This window comes from Saccoglossus kowalevskii, chromosome 13 (assembly GCF_978046115.1).
Source record: "Saccoglossus kowalevskii chromosome 13, keSacKowa6.1, whole genome shotgun sequence".
NCBI lineage: Eukaryota > Metazoa > Hemichordata > Enteropneusta > Harrimaniidae > Saccoglossus > Saccoglossus kowalevskii.
Genome location: NC_140653.1, coordinates 33,389,256 through 33,407,528, shown reverse-complemented (window position 1 = coordinate 33,407,528; position 18,273 = coordinate 33,389,256). Strand labels below are relative to the sequence as shown.

General features: G+C 33.9%; 1 protein-coding gene across 1 annotated transcript in view; it reads right to left on the bottom strand.

Annotated features, from left to right (window-relative positions):
* The window catches only part of LOC102804359 (laminin subunit alpha-2-like), a 100,789-nt gene extending 83,103 nt beyond the window's left edge, over positions 1-17,686 (bottom strand). Inside the window, exons 1-8 of the mRNA XM_085507415.1 lie at positions 17,515-17,686; positions 13,924-14,345; positions 11,910-12,140; positions 6,334-6,447; positions 2,905-3,121; positions 2,232-2,363; positions 1,207-1,385; positions 83-188 (exon numbers count right to left, since the gene is read on the bottom strand). Coding sequence (XP_085363541.1) covers positions 83-188; positions 1,207-1,385; positions 2,232-2,363; positions 2,905-3,121; positions 6,334-6,447; positions 11,910-12,140; positions 13,924-14,345; positions 17,515-17,686 — 1,573 coding nt within the window. The remainder of the gene's footprint in view (positions 1-82; positions 189-1,206; positions 1,386-2,231; positions 2,364-2,904; positions 3,122-6,333; positions 6,448-11,909; positions 12,141-13,923; positions 14,346-17,514) is intronic.
* Positions 17,687-18,273: the final 587 nt, after the last annotated feature.

The window sequence follows — 18,273 nt, the reverse complement described above, 5'->3', positions numbered from 1 at the left end:
TTAAGATTACAGTACTTGAATTGTAATTAAAATTTATCTAGAGACAATCAGATTGTTCAAATACGTGTACTTTAATAATTACCTAAACAACCACCCAGATTTGACGCTGACAGATCATAAAATCCATCTCTACAGACATCACATTTAACACCTTCTACATTATCTTTACAGAAACAGTCACCAGGCTCCTAAAAACAAAAACATATCATAACTATTACAACCTTGTCCATTGAGAACTTGGATTAAAGCATGGTGGTCGTCGCGCAGCGCGTGTTCGAATTTCATGTGAATAAACATTTGTAATTCACACGCATTGTATACGTCGCTATGCGTCCCATATCGAACAGGACGCGACACGACACAACGACTGCCGCCCTTTAAATAACAAATGGATAGATGGATAACAAACTAATCATGCAATATCTTTTTCTTTGCATAGCATTAGTGAGCATAAAAGTCCTGGAAAAAATGCAATAATAGTTTATCTATAAGCATTTTGCGCAGAAAGTACAGGCTAAAAAAGTTATAATTGCATAAAAAAATTCTTCACAGAATAATACTACATATTGTGTGTTAATCTCAATGTTCCTAATAGAATAATATGACTAGAATTGTATAAAAGTTTCCAGATAATAGTGCAGTAATATATTTAAGCAAAATAAAAGCCAGTTTTGAAAAAAGGTGGAAAACTTTTTTTATTGATACATAGAACAACTTATCGATTTACTCTTAGGGAGATCGTATTTACTAATACCTGGTTCTCATTATAAGTAGTATGAATGTCATCATTCTGTCCACTTCTACATCTAAACATGTTTTTACTCAGTGAAATTTTACAGCACATCTTGGAAACAGCGCTTGCTTTTTACACCAAAATTGAACTTCATTGACATTTTTCATAGTGATTAATGATTTGAAGCCAATAAAAAAAAAATTTTTCGAGTTATTGTAACCACAAAGAAAAGGAAATTTTAAGTGAAATTTAATGAACATCTTGAAAAACATACATAGAATCAAACTTGGGTTACTATAATATCGATAAAAACTGTTATTATAACCACAAGAAAATGTTTTATGACAGAGTCAATGACAAAAAAAATAACAATAACAACAAAGATAGACATTTCCCTCTCATATACCTTGCTTTTCATCTTTGAAAATCAAAGTAAAAACCATACCATTGATGATTATATCAAGACAACTTACCATACCAGGTGGTCTCAGCGTTTCATTGTTCATAACACAGTGACCACGTGCTAGACCAATGTCCAAATCTTCTTTGGTTCCAGGTAAGAAGCAATCACAAGGCTGACATGCATCTATATCTGTTTGTTGTTTGTCCAATGGTCTAAAGTATAACTCATGACATTTTTCACAATTGTTACCTGAGAAGATAAAATATACGAAGATCCATTGAGTTGTTTACAGCATGTACACTTTTATTACATAATGCAAAACTTTTTCAAATATAGCATAACTATTACAACCTTTCCCATTGATGGATGGATGGATGGATGATATATGGATGGATAGACGAACGGATGGACAGACGAACGGACGGACGGACGGACGGACGGACGGATGGATGGATGCTAATGATTTTTCTTTGCATGGCAAGAATATGTAAGTTCTAAAACAATGCAATAATATATACATTTTGTGAACAATGAACAACTCTGACCTAAAATGGAAAAGAACAAGAAAGTAATAATACTTCATGTTCTGTATTAATCTGTCTCTAAGAAAATAATATAACACGAATTGTATACAGGTTAAATAATAAAAATAATAGTACAGCAACATGACTAAGCAAAATTTGACAAGAAAAATACTAGCCAATGTGTTTCTCAATTAATACATGTACTGTATTAATCTCATTGTACCTTTATTAGAATAGTACGACATGAATTGTATGAAAATTCCTAAAAATAATAGTACAGCAATAAATGTAAGAAATACTTGGCAAAACAAAATACTACATGATCTCAATGTCCCTTACAAAATTATTTAACATGGATTGTGTAAAAGTATCCCAATAATGAGTGCAGTAGATACTATGACAGATTTGAAAGAGGTGGGAAATACTTCACTTTTTGATTTATACTTGACACAGTGATTGATAAGATTCCCAAATAATAGTTATTGTAATCATAAGAAGAAAATTTCAAGTGAAATTTAATAAATATCTTGAAAAATATTTGAAAAGTATTTGAGAAGTCATCATTTCTTACCTGAAGTGTTATTTGCACAATCAATACATACACCTCCACCAGAGTAGATACCATCTGCATTCAAACTTTGTTGAAGAGTTGCAACATTGATATCATAATAACAACTATCACTGTGATCAAAGCAGTTACAAGCTATCAACACAAAAGTATGTACACATGTTGATTAGTTAAATCACATTAAAATCACCTTCTCTGCACTTTTTTTTCGTTTGACGAAAATTTTCCATATTATAAAAATATTCAATACTTCAATAGCAAAATATATGTTCAACATTAAACAGATATTGTCTTAAATCAAATATTAAAGTTGATTTTAAAATGAACTGATAAAAGATTCTCTGAAACAGAAAACATTCAAACATTCATGCATGCTGTGCATTTCACTGGTGCACATAATTGCAAACAAATTGAGTGAAGTGCACGTTTAAATTAAATATGCAATGATGAGAAGCAAAAACTTTATTTTGACTTAAACGTTTTTGCACAGCATACCAGATGTAAATGTAAAAAAATGCCAAACTCTTTCTAAGTTGCATGATTCTTTTGAGATGAGCAACTGCCAATGCCAATGGTCAGAATACATTTGTATGGCATGCATAAAACACATCATAGAAATATGAACTAGCTGTAAACTGTCAATAGATTATAAATATATACATGTATTATAGATCACCTTGGCACTGGAATCCATTCTCTCCTGTTTGATACGGTTCTTGGTTGTAGAATGGCAGACATTCTTGGCATGCAAAACCTTGAGTGTTATCACTGCATACACACTGGTAAGCATTTTTACTGGCATCATCAGGCAATGGCTGTAACTCACATGTATTGGCATGTGCATTACATATACATTCTGCCATCACAGTTATCTCTTTCACAGTGTAATGGTGCTAAAAAAAAACATGACAACAATCTAAACTTATAATCTAAATATTATTACATCACTCTGAATATTGGATGCCAGTATCTAAATTCTATGTTTGAGATTGACAAGATTGAGGGCTGGGTGATCATCTTTCTATCACAATGGCATAATAAAGACTGAATACTAGGTATGTTCTATCGAACACAAGCACCAGACCTTAACCAAGACCCACCAATTGGACTAGAAATTATAAAATGCCTTCTTTGTTATACACAAAATGAGTTGATTATTTCAATGCATTCACAAAAGACAAGTTTTGTGTTCCCGGGTATGTTTCATGGTTGCCATGTTACTCAACATGCTCACGACAGAAAGGGGGATCAATTTCACATTCAATCGTTTGCATCATTTTCATCAGTTGAATATACATGTTTGTATGTTGTCCCTCAGATATACTTTACAAAAGCATGTATGGATACCGTTACCATCGCAATATAAATGATATTTTGTTCATACTCAATCTCAGTGTATAAATGTAAAACATGTTTTCTATATTTTATGAAAAGGTAATGTTGGATGTTTACAATGAAGAATCAACAAAAATGAAACTGATATGGTAAAATAACCCCGCCCTTCACATGCATGGTAGCTGAGTAACCTATACTGCACACTGAGTATAGGCTTATGTCATAACCATTGTCTTTCAATACACTATGCATAATATTTAGATATACTGTCAACTAACAGATTAAAACACAGCAGGATGTCCCACAGCACAGTTCATTACTTTCAGGTTCTTTAGAGAGAGAAATTGCGCAAGCAAAGATCAAATGAATCAAACTAGCAAAACTCCAGCAAGTCTGACTAACAATCATGCAAAATAGCTACACAATCTTAGTTTTATCAAATGAATCAAACTAGCAAAACTCCAGCAAGTATGACTAACAATCATGCAAAATAGCTACACAATCTTAGTTTTATCAAATGAATCAAACTAGCAAAACTCCAGCAAGTATGACTAACAATCATGCAAAATAGCTACACAATCTTAGTTTTATCAAATGAATCAAACTAGCAAAACTCCAGCAAGTCTGACTAACAATCATGCAAAATAGCTACACAATCTTAGTTTTATCAAATGAATCAAACTAGCAAAACTCCAGCAAGTATGACTAACAATCATGCAAAATAGCTACACAATCTTAGTTTTATCAAATGAATCAAACTAGCAAAACTCCAGCAAGTATGACTAACAATCATGCAAAATAGCTACACAATCTTAGTTTTATCAAATGAATCAAACTAGCAAAACTCCAGCAAGTCTGACTAACAATCATGCAAAATAGCTACACAATCTTAGTTTTATCTTCAATAAGAAAGCAGGGACTTAGACAGATGCATATTCACTAGATGTAATTTTAGTAAGTTTGGTGCTGCATGGATAATATTACTGGTATGGGAAGGCAACATGTTCTATAGCAAACATTCCCTAGTATATAACTCAGGTATTAAGTTAGAATAATGAGAAAAAATAAGGGGGAGAGAAATAAAACCTAGCTAATAAGAAAATCTAGCCTGATACAGTACATTAAATTCTCCATTAGTATTTTCATCCACAATTTATATAATCATACACTTATCAAATTTATCTTTATTTGGGTAATGAAGCAGAATAGATGACTACGTGAGAATGGATTGTCATACAACTACGTGAGAGGTGTTAATGCATTTATTATAAAGTAGGAGTAAAAACAGGGAAGAAAGAAATAAACAGGTACACGCCCAAAAATAAATAAAATGATAAAATTTACTAAATTCATGTGAGTAATAGTTTGATATGTTGTGTGTGTGTGAAATTAAATGGAGTATTTAGGATAAAACATAATTCAATACAACATGAATCCAAACAATAGAACTGTTGAAGCAGCTGTTGGTGGAATTAGTGAGGCCAAAGAATTACAATATTATGTTGATAAATGAAATTCAACAAAATACTTCTGATTCATACACCAATATGAGAGGAGTGTAAAAATGAACCTAATAAACATGCGGCTTTGCCACAATAATTTAGTTAATAAAGGTTCAAAAAATACTGAATATCAAGAACAGACATTCCTGTTTTGGTTAATTTTGATTAATAGGATAAAGTGACTTATAACAATGTTATATTGTAAGAAATATTTAAACATATCTGAAATTAATTAATCTTGTCGGCTGAGATAACTCCGCTGTTATCAAATTTGCACATTTTAATTAAAGAACTGAAGATATCATTAGAAAATGAGCAATATGTATAGTATCAAAGCAATTGGACTTGCTGTTTTCAACAAGAAGTCGAAAATATTACTTTTTACCAAAAATGACAAATATTCATCTAAATTAGAGAATCGAAGATATCATCACGAAATTAACAAATCTGAGGGAGGTCTACCTGAGGTACCTATATGTATAAAATAAAAGCAATCAGACTTGCGGTTTTTAACAAGAAGTCGAAAATATATATTAAAATATTCATCTAAATTAGAGAATTAGAGATAACATCACGAAATGAGGTACCTATATGTATGATATCAACTTAACTTCATCAGAAAAGATGTCATCAAATATCAAATCAATCGTGTTGGTAGTTTATCATTAGAGAAATATTTGCAACAAATATAGAATTGATGATATCATCAAATGAACAAATCTGTCAGAGGTTCACCAAAGATACCTATATACCAAGTATTAAAGCAATTGGGCTGTTTTCAAAAAGAAGTTGAAAATATCAAAAATAAAAAATTGAAGTTATTATCACGAAATGAACAAATCTGAGAGAGGTCTATATGTAATACTTATACATATAATATGAAAGCAATCAGACTTGCGGTTTTCAAAAAGAAGTCGAAAATATCACTTTTTATCAAAAATATTCACTAAAATTAGAGAATTAAAGATATCATCATGAAATGAACAAATCTAAGAGAGGTCTACCCAAGGTAAATATACACAAAGTATCAAAGCATTCAGGCTTGTAGTTTTCAAGAAGTACCGTAGTCGAAAAATTAAAAAGTTGACACGGACGACGACAGACAATCACTCATATGATAAGCTCCACTTGATGAGTTGAAATGTTACATTGGGCACACACATATCATAAATAAACATATCCTCACAAAATGCAAACAAACTCATGGTAAAATAATTAGCATTATTTTCAGGTGATATCGTTAAATCCACAGAGTTTTAAATACTCACATAGTTATCAGCAAGGAAACCAAATGTGAAATCCATATCATAGAATCTAAATTCTAAAAACTTAGTTTTCCTCCAATCCTCAAACCCTTCCACAACTGGTGGGTTGATCAGCACCTGCAAGAAGACAGTAAATCAATTAAATATGTTCAACCCTATCTGTAAATAATGCTACATTCAATAAGAATTACCGGTGAATTAATTTTGTGTCCAGAAGTTAAATCACCAGAAAGCATGGCAGTACCTATAATTATACATACATTAACTATTCACTAGGTTTCACTGACAAAGTAAATCTACTAAAACAAGCCATGCACAGTCCCCGTTAGTTATCAAATTTAAGATATATAGTTTTGTTTATAGTAATATAGTTTGAACATAAACATGTCAGAGATATAAATCCAGAAGCTATGACAGTATGTATAATGAATATACAAAATTTGAACACAATTAGTCAAAGTATGTCAGAGATATGGCTTTAGAACCAAGAAAAATGGCCACCAGTTAGCCATTTTGAATAGCATATGAAAAACAAAATGACGTGCATCAGGGACCCATAATGCCTAATGTATGTGCCAAGTTTGAACAAAATCTATCCATAAACGATCAAGATCTAGGTTTCGGAATGCCTGAATTGCTTGATTTTTGATGATTTTGTTAGCACAAAAATGGCCACCATTCGGCCATTTTGAAGCAAATCGTCAAATATATCTGTATATCTATGACATGAATATTAAAAATTTGAACATAATCAGTCAAAGCATCTCAGAGGCCCCATAATGTCCAATGTATGTACCAAATTTGAGCAAAATCCATTTGTAAACAATAGATCCGGTTCCAGAATGCTAGAAATGCTTGATTTTGATGATTTTTCAGTGAAAAATGGCCTCCATTTGGTCATCTTAATTCAGATAATGAAACTAATTGATGTGAATATGTATAATATTATGTGTGAAGTTTGAATGTAATCAGTCCAGGCATGTCTAAGATATATGCACACACAGACGCACACATACTAGATGTCAATCCATAAATCCCTGTTTTTATGGACAGGGTCTGAAAAGGGGTCCAATATACGGGGGGGGGGGGGGTATACATGAAAAACAAGACATGAAATGTCACAGTCCTCGTTATTTGATTATAAAGTTGTACAAGGAACATCTGCAAACAGATGAATAAATATGTACTCTTTGTAGTTACAACTCATCATAAAGTAATTTCCGATGATCTAGTTTTGTACTGACAACTAAAAACTTCCACTGACCCATGTTCAGAATCTCAGAGTACACAAGTGCAACAAAACTATTTGTCATACATGTATACTTGCTCAAGAAACTGCATTCATAAATCTGAGTGAACCTTGATGTACTGGTACATGACTTCTTTGTTAATCAGGTCTTAGTATATTACCAAGACCTGGGTTTGTTTCAACATCACCACTGGGCATCAGAATCATTCTCATGTTGTCAAATACAATTTGTTATTAACACAGTAAGGTTTATTATTTAAAATGTATTCATTGTACATAGAACAACATCTGTTAATTTAAACAATTGTAAAAGCTATGTTTTCAGAGCAAGTACATGTAATAATTAAGAAAGCCAGTTGCGATAAAGGTTGGTCTGCTCATTCCCTTCAACGGAGAAGAAACAAATAATTGTTTGAAGTCTTTTTAGTGCAGTGATATTATTGCATTTCAATCATTATTAATGGGTATAAAATACTGTAAACCATTTAATTTTCACTTCTAGATATATTCAGGATTTTGTGAAATTTGTGTACAACATTTCAATAAAGTCCCTGACACTCCATGTTGTAGGAACCCAGAAAAAATTGCCTTGCGAAATTGAAGCAGTTCACAGCACCACTGTAAAAAAAAATAGGTTAAAATGAGTATAGTCAAAGACATACACATGTGGGTTCATAAGACATATGTCCCAATCTGAGTGGTTCTAGGGATTAGTATCACCAGATTTTACTCTCCGTGATTCAATATCAGTCCTATGTATAACGCTGTGTTGATCAGGCGAACTAATTGACAATGGCTCTACAGGTATCGCTAAGAAATCACAGTAGTTTTGTATTTTTCTAGCATTTCGACTATGGAAAAATATTTGTTTTTGAAAGTGGACGAATTATTAGAAAAAATATGAATTCTAGTAACTGAAATGCAGGATTGAAAAAGAACAAGACAATACGCAGGATTGATAAACCTTCCGCGAGCACTCCTGAAATTTCAGATCATTGGTACCATGTTTTTGAATACATTCAATGACCTAATACATAAAATCACATTTGCTATTGCTCAATCACTTGACCCTGTATGGCACAAGATTGCAAGCTTCTATCATAAAATTGGGTTATTTATTTAATGCAACGAAACATGCATTCACAGCAGACGGAAATTCGTTTGAGATATTACTGGATTTTTGTATTCAGTTTTCCATTTCAACCACAATCATCACTTAGTAAGCTGTGATCGCGCATTGGGATACTGACTGTGCATAAATGCGCAGTGTAGTGTCATCAGAAGACTGATTGTTTGAGAATATTTTGCACCATTATGCCATTTCAAATATTATATTAATTCACAGACAACAAAATAAAGATTTTCAATAACATAAGTTTTCCCACAGTTGATGATTGTATGGCAATTACAAGGCTTCGCCAGTTTTACTTTGGAAGAAGTTGAAAACAGGTAACAGGAAGGGGCTACATGACTACATCTTTTTTTTTTAATTTTAATCAAGCATGATTTTTTTTTTTTTTTTTTTTTACAAATGTCTATTTCAGGGCAACAGAAACAAAAACAATAAATGTGTAGGTAGGCATTTTAACAATTGCACAATTAATATTGGATGAAAACGTCATTACCGATATAAATCATAATCATAATTAAAAATAAGATCACATTTAATTTAGTCAGTTTTCATAATGAAATACATAATAACATGTATTTATAAATTTGAATAAGGTTCAACGGCCTTTTCATTTAGTGCCAATTTATACACCATAAAACCTCTGGTTTAGGTGTCACACTCAGAGAAGAGTGAAAGGCCTTTGGTTCATAGGCATCGCGAAATGTTGGAATAATCAATTGAATCCCCCCAAAAAATTCACATACACATGTTGATAACGAAAAGTAAAGTATGTTCTAAAAGAGGTTTCGAATAAATACAATACATTTGCTTAGTGGTTAGTACCGGTAGCGAATGATCACGGTAGCACAATCTGGTCATTCTGTGTTTCGCAAGTGAATAACTTGCTTGTTTTCGAAGTATTGCAATTGTTGATTATCATTCAGTAATGATTATAATAACGTACAAAAATTTAATTCGTTGAATGTTTATAAATTGGAAGTAATATTCAACTTAGTTTCATCGTAAACGAACGATTTCGGTCGAATGTAAATGCGCGAAGCGATAGATATCCGCCTTGTTCTCATTTACACGTGGCTCATTTAAATATGTTAATGACGGTTCAGTGACCTCGTGGTGAACGCAACGCGGTAGTAGATTTACCGATGTTCTGGCAAGATCTTTATGCTTTGATTTTGACATGATTTTTTTTTAATCAAAAAATTAGTTGTTTTCAAAATATAAACTGAGCATTCAAAGAATAATTTAACATTGTTCGCAGAAATAACAGCTCATTGTCGAAACGAAGCTTACCCATTCGGGCTATTCACAATAGGTGTCAATGACTATGGTAAAATATAAAGTAGACTCTTTTAGGCGCCAGGAGTGAATGAAATATCTAAAATATTTTTAAAAAAAACTAAAAAAAAATGCCGAAAAAACGCCGGGCGATTTCATGGTCCGTTGCAAACTACTCGACCGAACGTCCATACACGTGTTGTCACTGCACATCGGCCATGTTGAATCGTACGAGATCGGCAAAATCTTCATTACAACTAACAGTTTAATGCTCACAACATAAAAATACGAATATAATCATATGCAACCTACTATTATATAATGAATAAATTGATCGACACAGGGACATTCACCCCCCCCCCCCCGAGTTGTGGATATTTCAGAAATTGCGTCACAAGCAAAAGACCGGATAACGATTTACTAACTTGAAACTATGTCCCCATGAATTAATCGTCCGTGTACAATAATTTGACAGGGTATACAATTTACAAACTAGTTTCGTAGATTAGAGACAATTGTTTGCTTTTTCGGCTTTTCACAAGAATATAAAGCTGGCAATCATCATAATATTCACGTCCGTACGTACGTCACGGAATGTACACCAATCGTACCCCAAAATACATTCAATTTTGTAGAAACTGGAGAACTTACCTTTGCAAACACGTCTCTTATGCCGCCTTCTTGAAGTTCTTGAAATCAAATAAGGTTACTAGTTCTTCTAGCAACTAGTGAATGAGACCACTGAGCCGAACAGAATACATGTATAAACAGTACTATAATAAATTGCACGCAATGGAGAAATCACGTGCCGTAATAACAGCAGCGTTACTCACAGATCTAATCTACTGTAAAATATTTTATTTCAGCTGGAATTATCATTCGCTGAAAAGACTTTTTCTGGCTGTTTTGTATTGAATTTATTTTCATTGATTTTTGACAAGTTGACTGTAAAATATAAGAAAAGAGTATATTCGCTGGATTTTATTTTAACTGAAACATTCCTTCAGCGAAAATAGCAAAAAAATGTTGCAAGCAAAAATAAAGTATTTTACAGTAATCAATTTATTCTGAGCATGCGCAGACGTTCTGTCAATGTTGCCGGGAGAGGTAATTTTTGATGAAAATCGTGAAAAAGACCCACTTGGGATTTTCAGATCTGGAAAAAAAATTACGTGCATACTCGGAAGACACTTATTCATCAACCTGCCAAGTTTCACTGATACCTGCTGTAGAATTTCTGAGAAAATGTTGGAGACGGAAAAAAGACAAAACCTGAATTATAAGTCCCCTTTTCAGGCTGCGCCTGAACGGGGACTAATTACACTTTGTGCACCATATTTGGATATACAAACAAATTTTGGAACTCTGCAAATGGACATAATATCCCATTGGCTTCAGGTATTAATCAACAATTTTAAAAATCATATGCAAAAAATAAAATGGGTTCTTTTTATGATATAGAAAAATGAAAGCCAATAAATTGTCTAACTTACCGTTTCATTTCCAGACTGTGCTCTAGTTCCATATGTTGTACATGTTACAGAGTTTAAACTATCAACATCCAAATTGTCTAACTTACCGTTTCATTTCCAGACTGTGCTCTAGTTCCATATGTTGTACATGTTACAGAGTTTAAACTATCAACATCCAAATTGTCTAACTTACCGTTTCATTTCCAGACTGTGCTCTAGTTCCATATGTTGTACATGTTACAGAGTTTAAACTATCAACATCCAAATTGTCTAACTTACCGTTTCATTTCCAGACTGTGCTCTAGTTCCATATGTTGTACATGTTACAGAGTTTAAACTATCAACATCCAAATTGTCTAACTTACCGTTTCATTTCCAGACTGTGCTCTAGTTCCATATGTTGTACATGTTACAGAGTTTAAACTATCAACATCCAAATTGTCTAACTTACCGTTTCATTTCCAGACTGTGCTCTAGTTCCATATGTTGTACATGTTACAGAGTTTAAACTATCAACATCCAAATTGAACTGCACACCATCAAACTTTGAGCATTCATTCTGTGTTGTCACTAAAAACATCCATTGTTTGTAGTTTTCAAAGGTAAGAGATTTGAAAATTCCCATTTGTCCTGGTCGCTGCGAGTCACCAATTTGTATACTAATACTGTCAATAGCATATTCCTGTCAATCATAATAAAATATGATGAAAAATGTTTTATTAAAGTCACAATGAGGGTTGCCCCCTAGAAACTATTGCAATTTGATGTAAGAGTATTTGTTTTATTAAAGTCACAATGAGGGTTGCCTCCTAGAAACTATTGCAATTTGATGTAAGAGTATTTGTTTTATTAAAGTCACAATGAGGGTTGCCTCCTAGAAACAATTGCAATTTGATGTAAGAGTATTTGTTTTATTAAAGTCACAATGAGGGTTGTTTTATTAGAGGCTCATCTCTCATAGACTCAAACATAAAACAACAATTTTATTTATTATATGATGGGCACTATGTAAGCTGATAAGATATTTAAACAAGCAGCCTCTCGGCTGAGATAGCTCCGTTGTTAGCAATGCACATTTCAATTAAAGAACAGAAGATATCATTAGAAAATGAACACTATGCATAGTATCAATGCAATGGGACTTGCTGTTTTCAACAAAAATTCAAAAATATCATTTTTCACCATAAATGATTGTGGTTTTTAACAAGAAGAAAATATCACTTTTTAACAAAAATGACAAAAATATTCACCAAAATTAGAGAATTAAAGATATCATTACAAAATGAATAAATCTGAGAGAGGTCCACATGTAGTACCTATATATGTAATATCAAAGCAATTGGACTTGCGGTTTTTAACAAGAAGTTGAAAATATCACTTTTTACCAAAAATGACAAAAATATTCACCAAAATTAGAGAATTGACGATATCATTACAAAATGAACAAATCTGAGAGAGGTCCACATGTAGTACCTATATATGTAATATCAAAGCAATTGGACTTGCGGTTTTTAACAAGAAGTCGAAAATATCACTTTTTACCAAAAATGACAAAAATATTCACCAAAATTAGAGAACTAAAGATATCATTACAAAATGAACAAATCTGAGAGAGGTCTACCCAAGGTACATATACACCAAGTATCAAAGCATTCAGGCTTGTAGTTTTCAAGAAGAAGTCGAAAAAGTAAAACATTGACACGGACGACGGACGCCAGACGACGAACGACGGAAAATCACTCATATGATAAGCTACGCTCGACAAAGTCGACAGCGGAGCTAAAAAATTTAAATACATCAATTGACTAACTAAACCAATTTTAAATGAATTTATAATTTTTAATAAACTGGTCAATTATTTCACAACATTTTATTGAAAAAATAATTCAGCATAGTATTTTTGAAAAATATTTGAAAACTAAAGCATAATATTACATAAATTAATTCAACAAATATTATTCAGTAAATTGATTTAACTAATATATTACTATTATTATCATTATTATTGAAAAAATTAACAAATATGATAATTCAAAAGAAGTGTTTTATTACTCATCTCAATGCATATTATTGGGAGTGGCTAACTGGTATATAGCAGTCCCACCCAGGATTGCCTGCTCTACAGGTAAAGGTCACAAGGTTAGCTATTTTAAACTTGTCTATGATGAGTATATGTTGTGTTGGGTGAGTAAAATTAAAAATAAATTTTGAATTAAAATTATGAATAATGAACCTTATAGAGACAATAGAGGTTAATACATGATAAAGTATATCAATTAAAAAATGTACGGCTTGTCCGACCCAAACCAACAAAACACAATAAAAAAAAAAAAACATGCATGTATAATAGTGTAAATTTGGCTGTTTATTAAATAGATTTGTAATAACACAAATACAAAAATGATGTAATATTATCACCTCAACACGTACTGTTATATTTTTACTTTCATAATACTAATCCTTACCTGTCCTAGCTCCAAGGTGATTTTGGAATCCGGAAACACCATATTTAACTCAGTAAGTTTGAGTTTCGATGTGCTCTGCCACCATGTGTTTGGATCACCATCGACAATGTACTCCGGTGGATGAGCCAACTCAGGAACATTTTGGTCGCACACTTCTTCCGTCCGTTCATTCTGAGGCTTACGAGCTTCACTGTGACCAAAGTAATCCTCTGGTGTCGCACCGCATGTAATTGAGGCTACAATTGGCTTGTTTAAAGCAACGTTTACCGAAGTTTGCTGTCCGATAGTCAGGAATGGAAGCAGGCCGAGGAACAAACAAAGCGATAGCGACATTTTGGTCGACGAAAGCGCAACAGCTGCCTGGGCGGTGATCGTGATAATATCGCGATGTCCCGGGTAAAAATCAGATGCAAACAAAAATTCTGTGAACGTATCGCTGTCTATAACACTTATTTTAACTGACAGACCGTCCTTGCTCGTTTAGTCGGATTCAAATATTACACAGTTATTCTGGCCGCTCACATTTAGTAGAATTACTTTCACTCCATTGTTGTTTGCATTGCTAATATTTTTTTTGCGGGTGCGAACGGGCTCATACAAATAGCGCCCTCAACAAACCAACTAGAAAACACCAGTTTTCGATAATAATAAATAATGTTTATTCAACCTTTGTATCGGCAGCATGAAAACAGTAATACATATATTTAAATTACATTTATCATTTCTTTTCTATATTGCCATAAATCAGTTACATATTTCCTAATTAAAGCTGATGAGGTATTTCCCACATTTTCATTTATGTTCCATAGTGTATCACCAAAAAGGAAATTGAACCTATAATTCAACCCCCCTCTAAGAAAACTATTCATTAGTGATGAAGATTCAACATTGTTTCTTAGTGAGGTTTCTAATGCTAAATAAAATTCCTTTCTAATATGATTAGCATTCGATCTCGCATTCTCATTCTCACCGCTAGAGTTTATTTCCGCTTCGAGTCTCAACGAAGTACAAGTAGGCATGCCGTAAAAGAGGCCGAAGCCGTGGCGTACGACGATGCGATCGCGGGGCGATTTTTGGGCTAATCTGCACTGCTCGGAAGGTTCTAAATGATTAGCTAGTTTGAATTTCTAATTTGCATAACAATAGGCGTTTTCTAGTACTTGTACTATTAATCAAAAATTGTTGGCTTCACATTCATGTCTAATAGTACCAAGCTCCAACAAGAATGGTGGCTGATCTGAAGTGCATCGGGAATTCTACGTAATTGGTTCAATTACTAATTTGTATATTAATTTTTATATAAAAACTCAGGCAGTTCCAGGCATCAATAAATATGTGGGCCTCGGTTGTCTCATTGTTTTCCCGTTGTTTTCGGTTGTTTCACGGTTTTTCAGTTGTTTTCGGTAGTTTCACGGTTTTTCAGTTGTTTTCTGTTGTCTCACGGTTTTCCAGTTGTTTTCGGTTGTCTCACGGTTTTTCAGTTGTTTTCGGTTGTCTCACGGTTTTTCAGTTGTTTTCGGTTGTTTCAGGGTTTTTCAGTTGTTTTCGGTTGTCTCAGGGTTTTTCGGTTGTTTTCGGTTGTCTCAGGGTTTTCCAGTTGTTTTCGGTTGTCTCAGGGTTTTTCAGTTGTTTTCCAGTTGTTTTCGGTTGTTTCAGGGTTTTTCAGTTGTCTTCGGTTGTCTCGCGGTTTTTCAGTTGTTTTCGATTGTCTCACGGTTTTTCAGTTGTTTTCGGTTGTCTCAGGGTTTTTCAGTTGTTTTCGATTGTCTCAGGGTTTTTCAGTTGTTTTTGGTTGTCTCACGGTTTTCCAGTTGTTTTCGGTTGTCTCAGGGTTTTTCTGTTGTTTTCGGTTGTCTCACGGTTTTTCAGTTGTCTTGGTTGTCTCAGGGTTTTCCAGTTGTTTTCGGTTGTCTCAGGGTTTTTCAGTTGTTTTCGGTTGTCTCACGGTTTTTCAGTTATTTTGGTTGTCTCAGGGTTTTTCAGTTGTTTTCGGTTGTCTCAGGGTTTTCCAGTTGTTTTCGATTGTCTCAGGGTTTTCCAGTTGTTTTCGGTTGTCTCAGGGTTTTTCAGTTGTTTCGGTTGTCTCAGGGTTTTCCAGTTGTTTTCGGTTGTCTCAGGGTTTTTCAGTTGTTTTCGGTTGTCTCAGGGTTTTCCAGTTGTTTTCGGTTGTCTCAGGGTTTTCCAGTTGTTTTCGGTTGTCTCACGGTTTTTCTGTTGTTTTCGGTTGCTTCACGGTTTTTCAGTTGTTTTCGGTTGTCTCAGGGTTTTTCAGTTGTTTTCGGTTGTCTCACGGTTTTTCAGTTGTTTTCGGTTGTCTCACGGTTTTTCAGTTGTTTTCGGTTGTCTCAGGGTTTTCCAGTTGTTTTCGGTTGTCTCACGGTTTTTCAGTTGTTTTCGGTTGTCTCAGGGTTTTTCAGTTGTTTTTGGTTGTCTCACGGTTTTCATCTATAGGTTTTTAGTTGTTTACGTATTCTCCGATAAAAATGGACAATAACTAACTTAGACAATAATATTAGAGACTATTTTTAAAACACAGAAAAATGAAGTGAGTGTATGAACCCAATGTAATATGAATGTTATAAAATCACACAGAGCATACAATCACAGAGCATAAGAGACCACAGTAAATTTTCATTAGTCGCGTCACAACATTCCTAAGACAAGAATTATCGAAGAATCACCAAGAATTTATGGATGTGAGGAGTTAGTGTAGTACTAGTAATTATCAAAATTAGATTTCCCGATTATCCGATAATGAATCTAATGCCAATGTCACGCATTCATGATAATAAATATGCTAATGTTTGCCAATTCAAGGCCCTTCAATAGTATTTTGATAAGATCGTGGAGCTCTTGAGAAAATTACATATCCTGCCCTTGATAGAGCGAAATAATTCTACCCACATACAACAGAAACCAATGTATTATTTATCTGCATTATAAACAATACATTGACTATTAAACAGACTGACAATTATTGTATTTTCAACCACACATATTTATTCATTACCAAGCGACAGTTGCGCATCGGTATCAAAATAACATGAAGAATTATGGGCTGACGACAGAGGAAACTTACGTGTGGGGAAATGTTTGAAATTAGACCCATTGGTAATTGTATGGGACCCACAAGAAGATTCCTTACAAGTTGCCATGGATTAGGATTAGAATTAAATTAAAAGGTTATGGTTATAATAAGTGCGTGGACCATTATCTAATCAGGTCATTAATTCAAAACTGTACAGTTGTTTATCTGGCATGAACGTATTTGTATCAACTTTGTTATCTGACACAAAAAAATGAAAGCAGTCAAGACAAAAGAAACGTCGGATAAAACTCCTTGGGGCCAAGCACTTGCGTTCATGATTGGCTGAAAGTTGGGTGCAGTTGTTGTTATGCAAAACGAGGCATAAGTGTCAAACTTAGTGTCTAAACGTTGGCATTCCACATTTCTAATGTTCATATTATTGGCAATATAATTTACAATCAGGTCAGTGGTGGTTTCCGGACCCAGTCTGGGAATAAACACACTCATCCGTTTCTGCACTACAGACATTTGACGACCTTTGCGAGTTCCGATAACAACATTACCTGCGCTGGGATCTGGACGATTGCAAGTGCGAACCCGAGTGTCATCCCGTGGTTTGCGTCTAATTTTATAAGTCGGATCGGGTTGTTTGGTATTAGTGGGTTCGTTTAGCCCGTTAGTGACAGCATCAGTATAACTGCGATGTCTCTGACGGTGATGACGTCTGCCTTGCATTATAAAGCCCGAGTTATCTGGCGGATTAGTGTTGATCACAGTCTTTGTCACACATTCCTCCCCATTTAGACTAACTTGATCATTAGCATTACGTAACTCATTACTTCGAATACACGGCGGTTGAATGTCATTAAGGAGACGAGCTTGTTTTTTCAAAGTGATCACTGACTTGCGAGTTGTTATCAACAGAGTTGACAGGTCGACGTGATCAATATTTATAGGTGGTATATCACAGCTTGGGTGAATCAGTAGTATATCACCCGAATATATTAAAAAGATTACACTTGTCCGGACAGTTACGCGACACTTTTGTTTACGAGGCGTCTGTTTTTGTACGTCATAGGGGTCAAATTGCGTGAATATATAATTAATTGAACATAGCTGCTTCACGTCACCATTTAGTTTTCGTAAGGTGGAACTAGTTTCGGTTCGTTAGATTGAACTAGTCTCAGTTCGTACCACTGATATTTTCTTTCTCAATGGAGTGTTTTGCTGCACCCGTAATTGTTGTATAAATCCCTACATTTTACCCCCACCCCGTACTCGCCACATTTTATCACTCGTACTCGCTAAATTACCTCCATGTA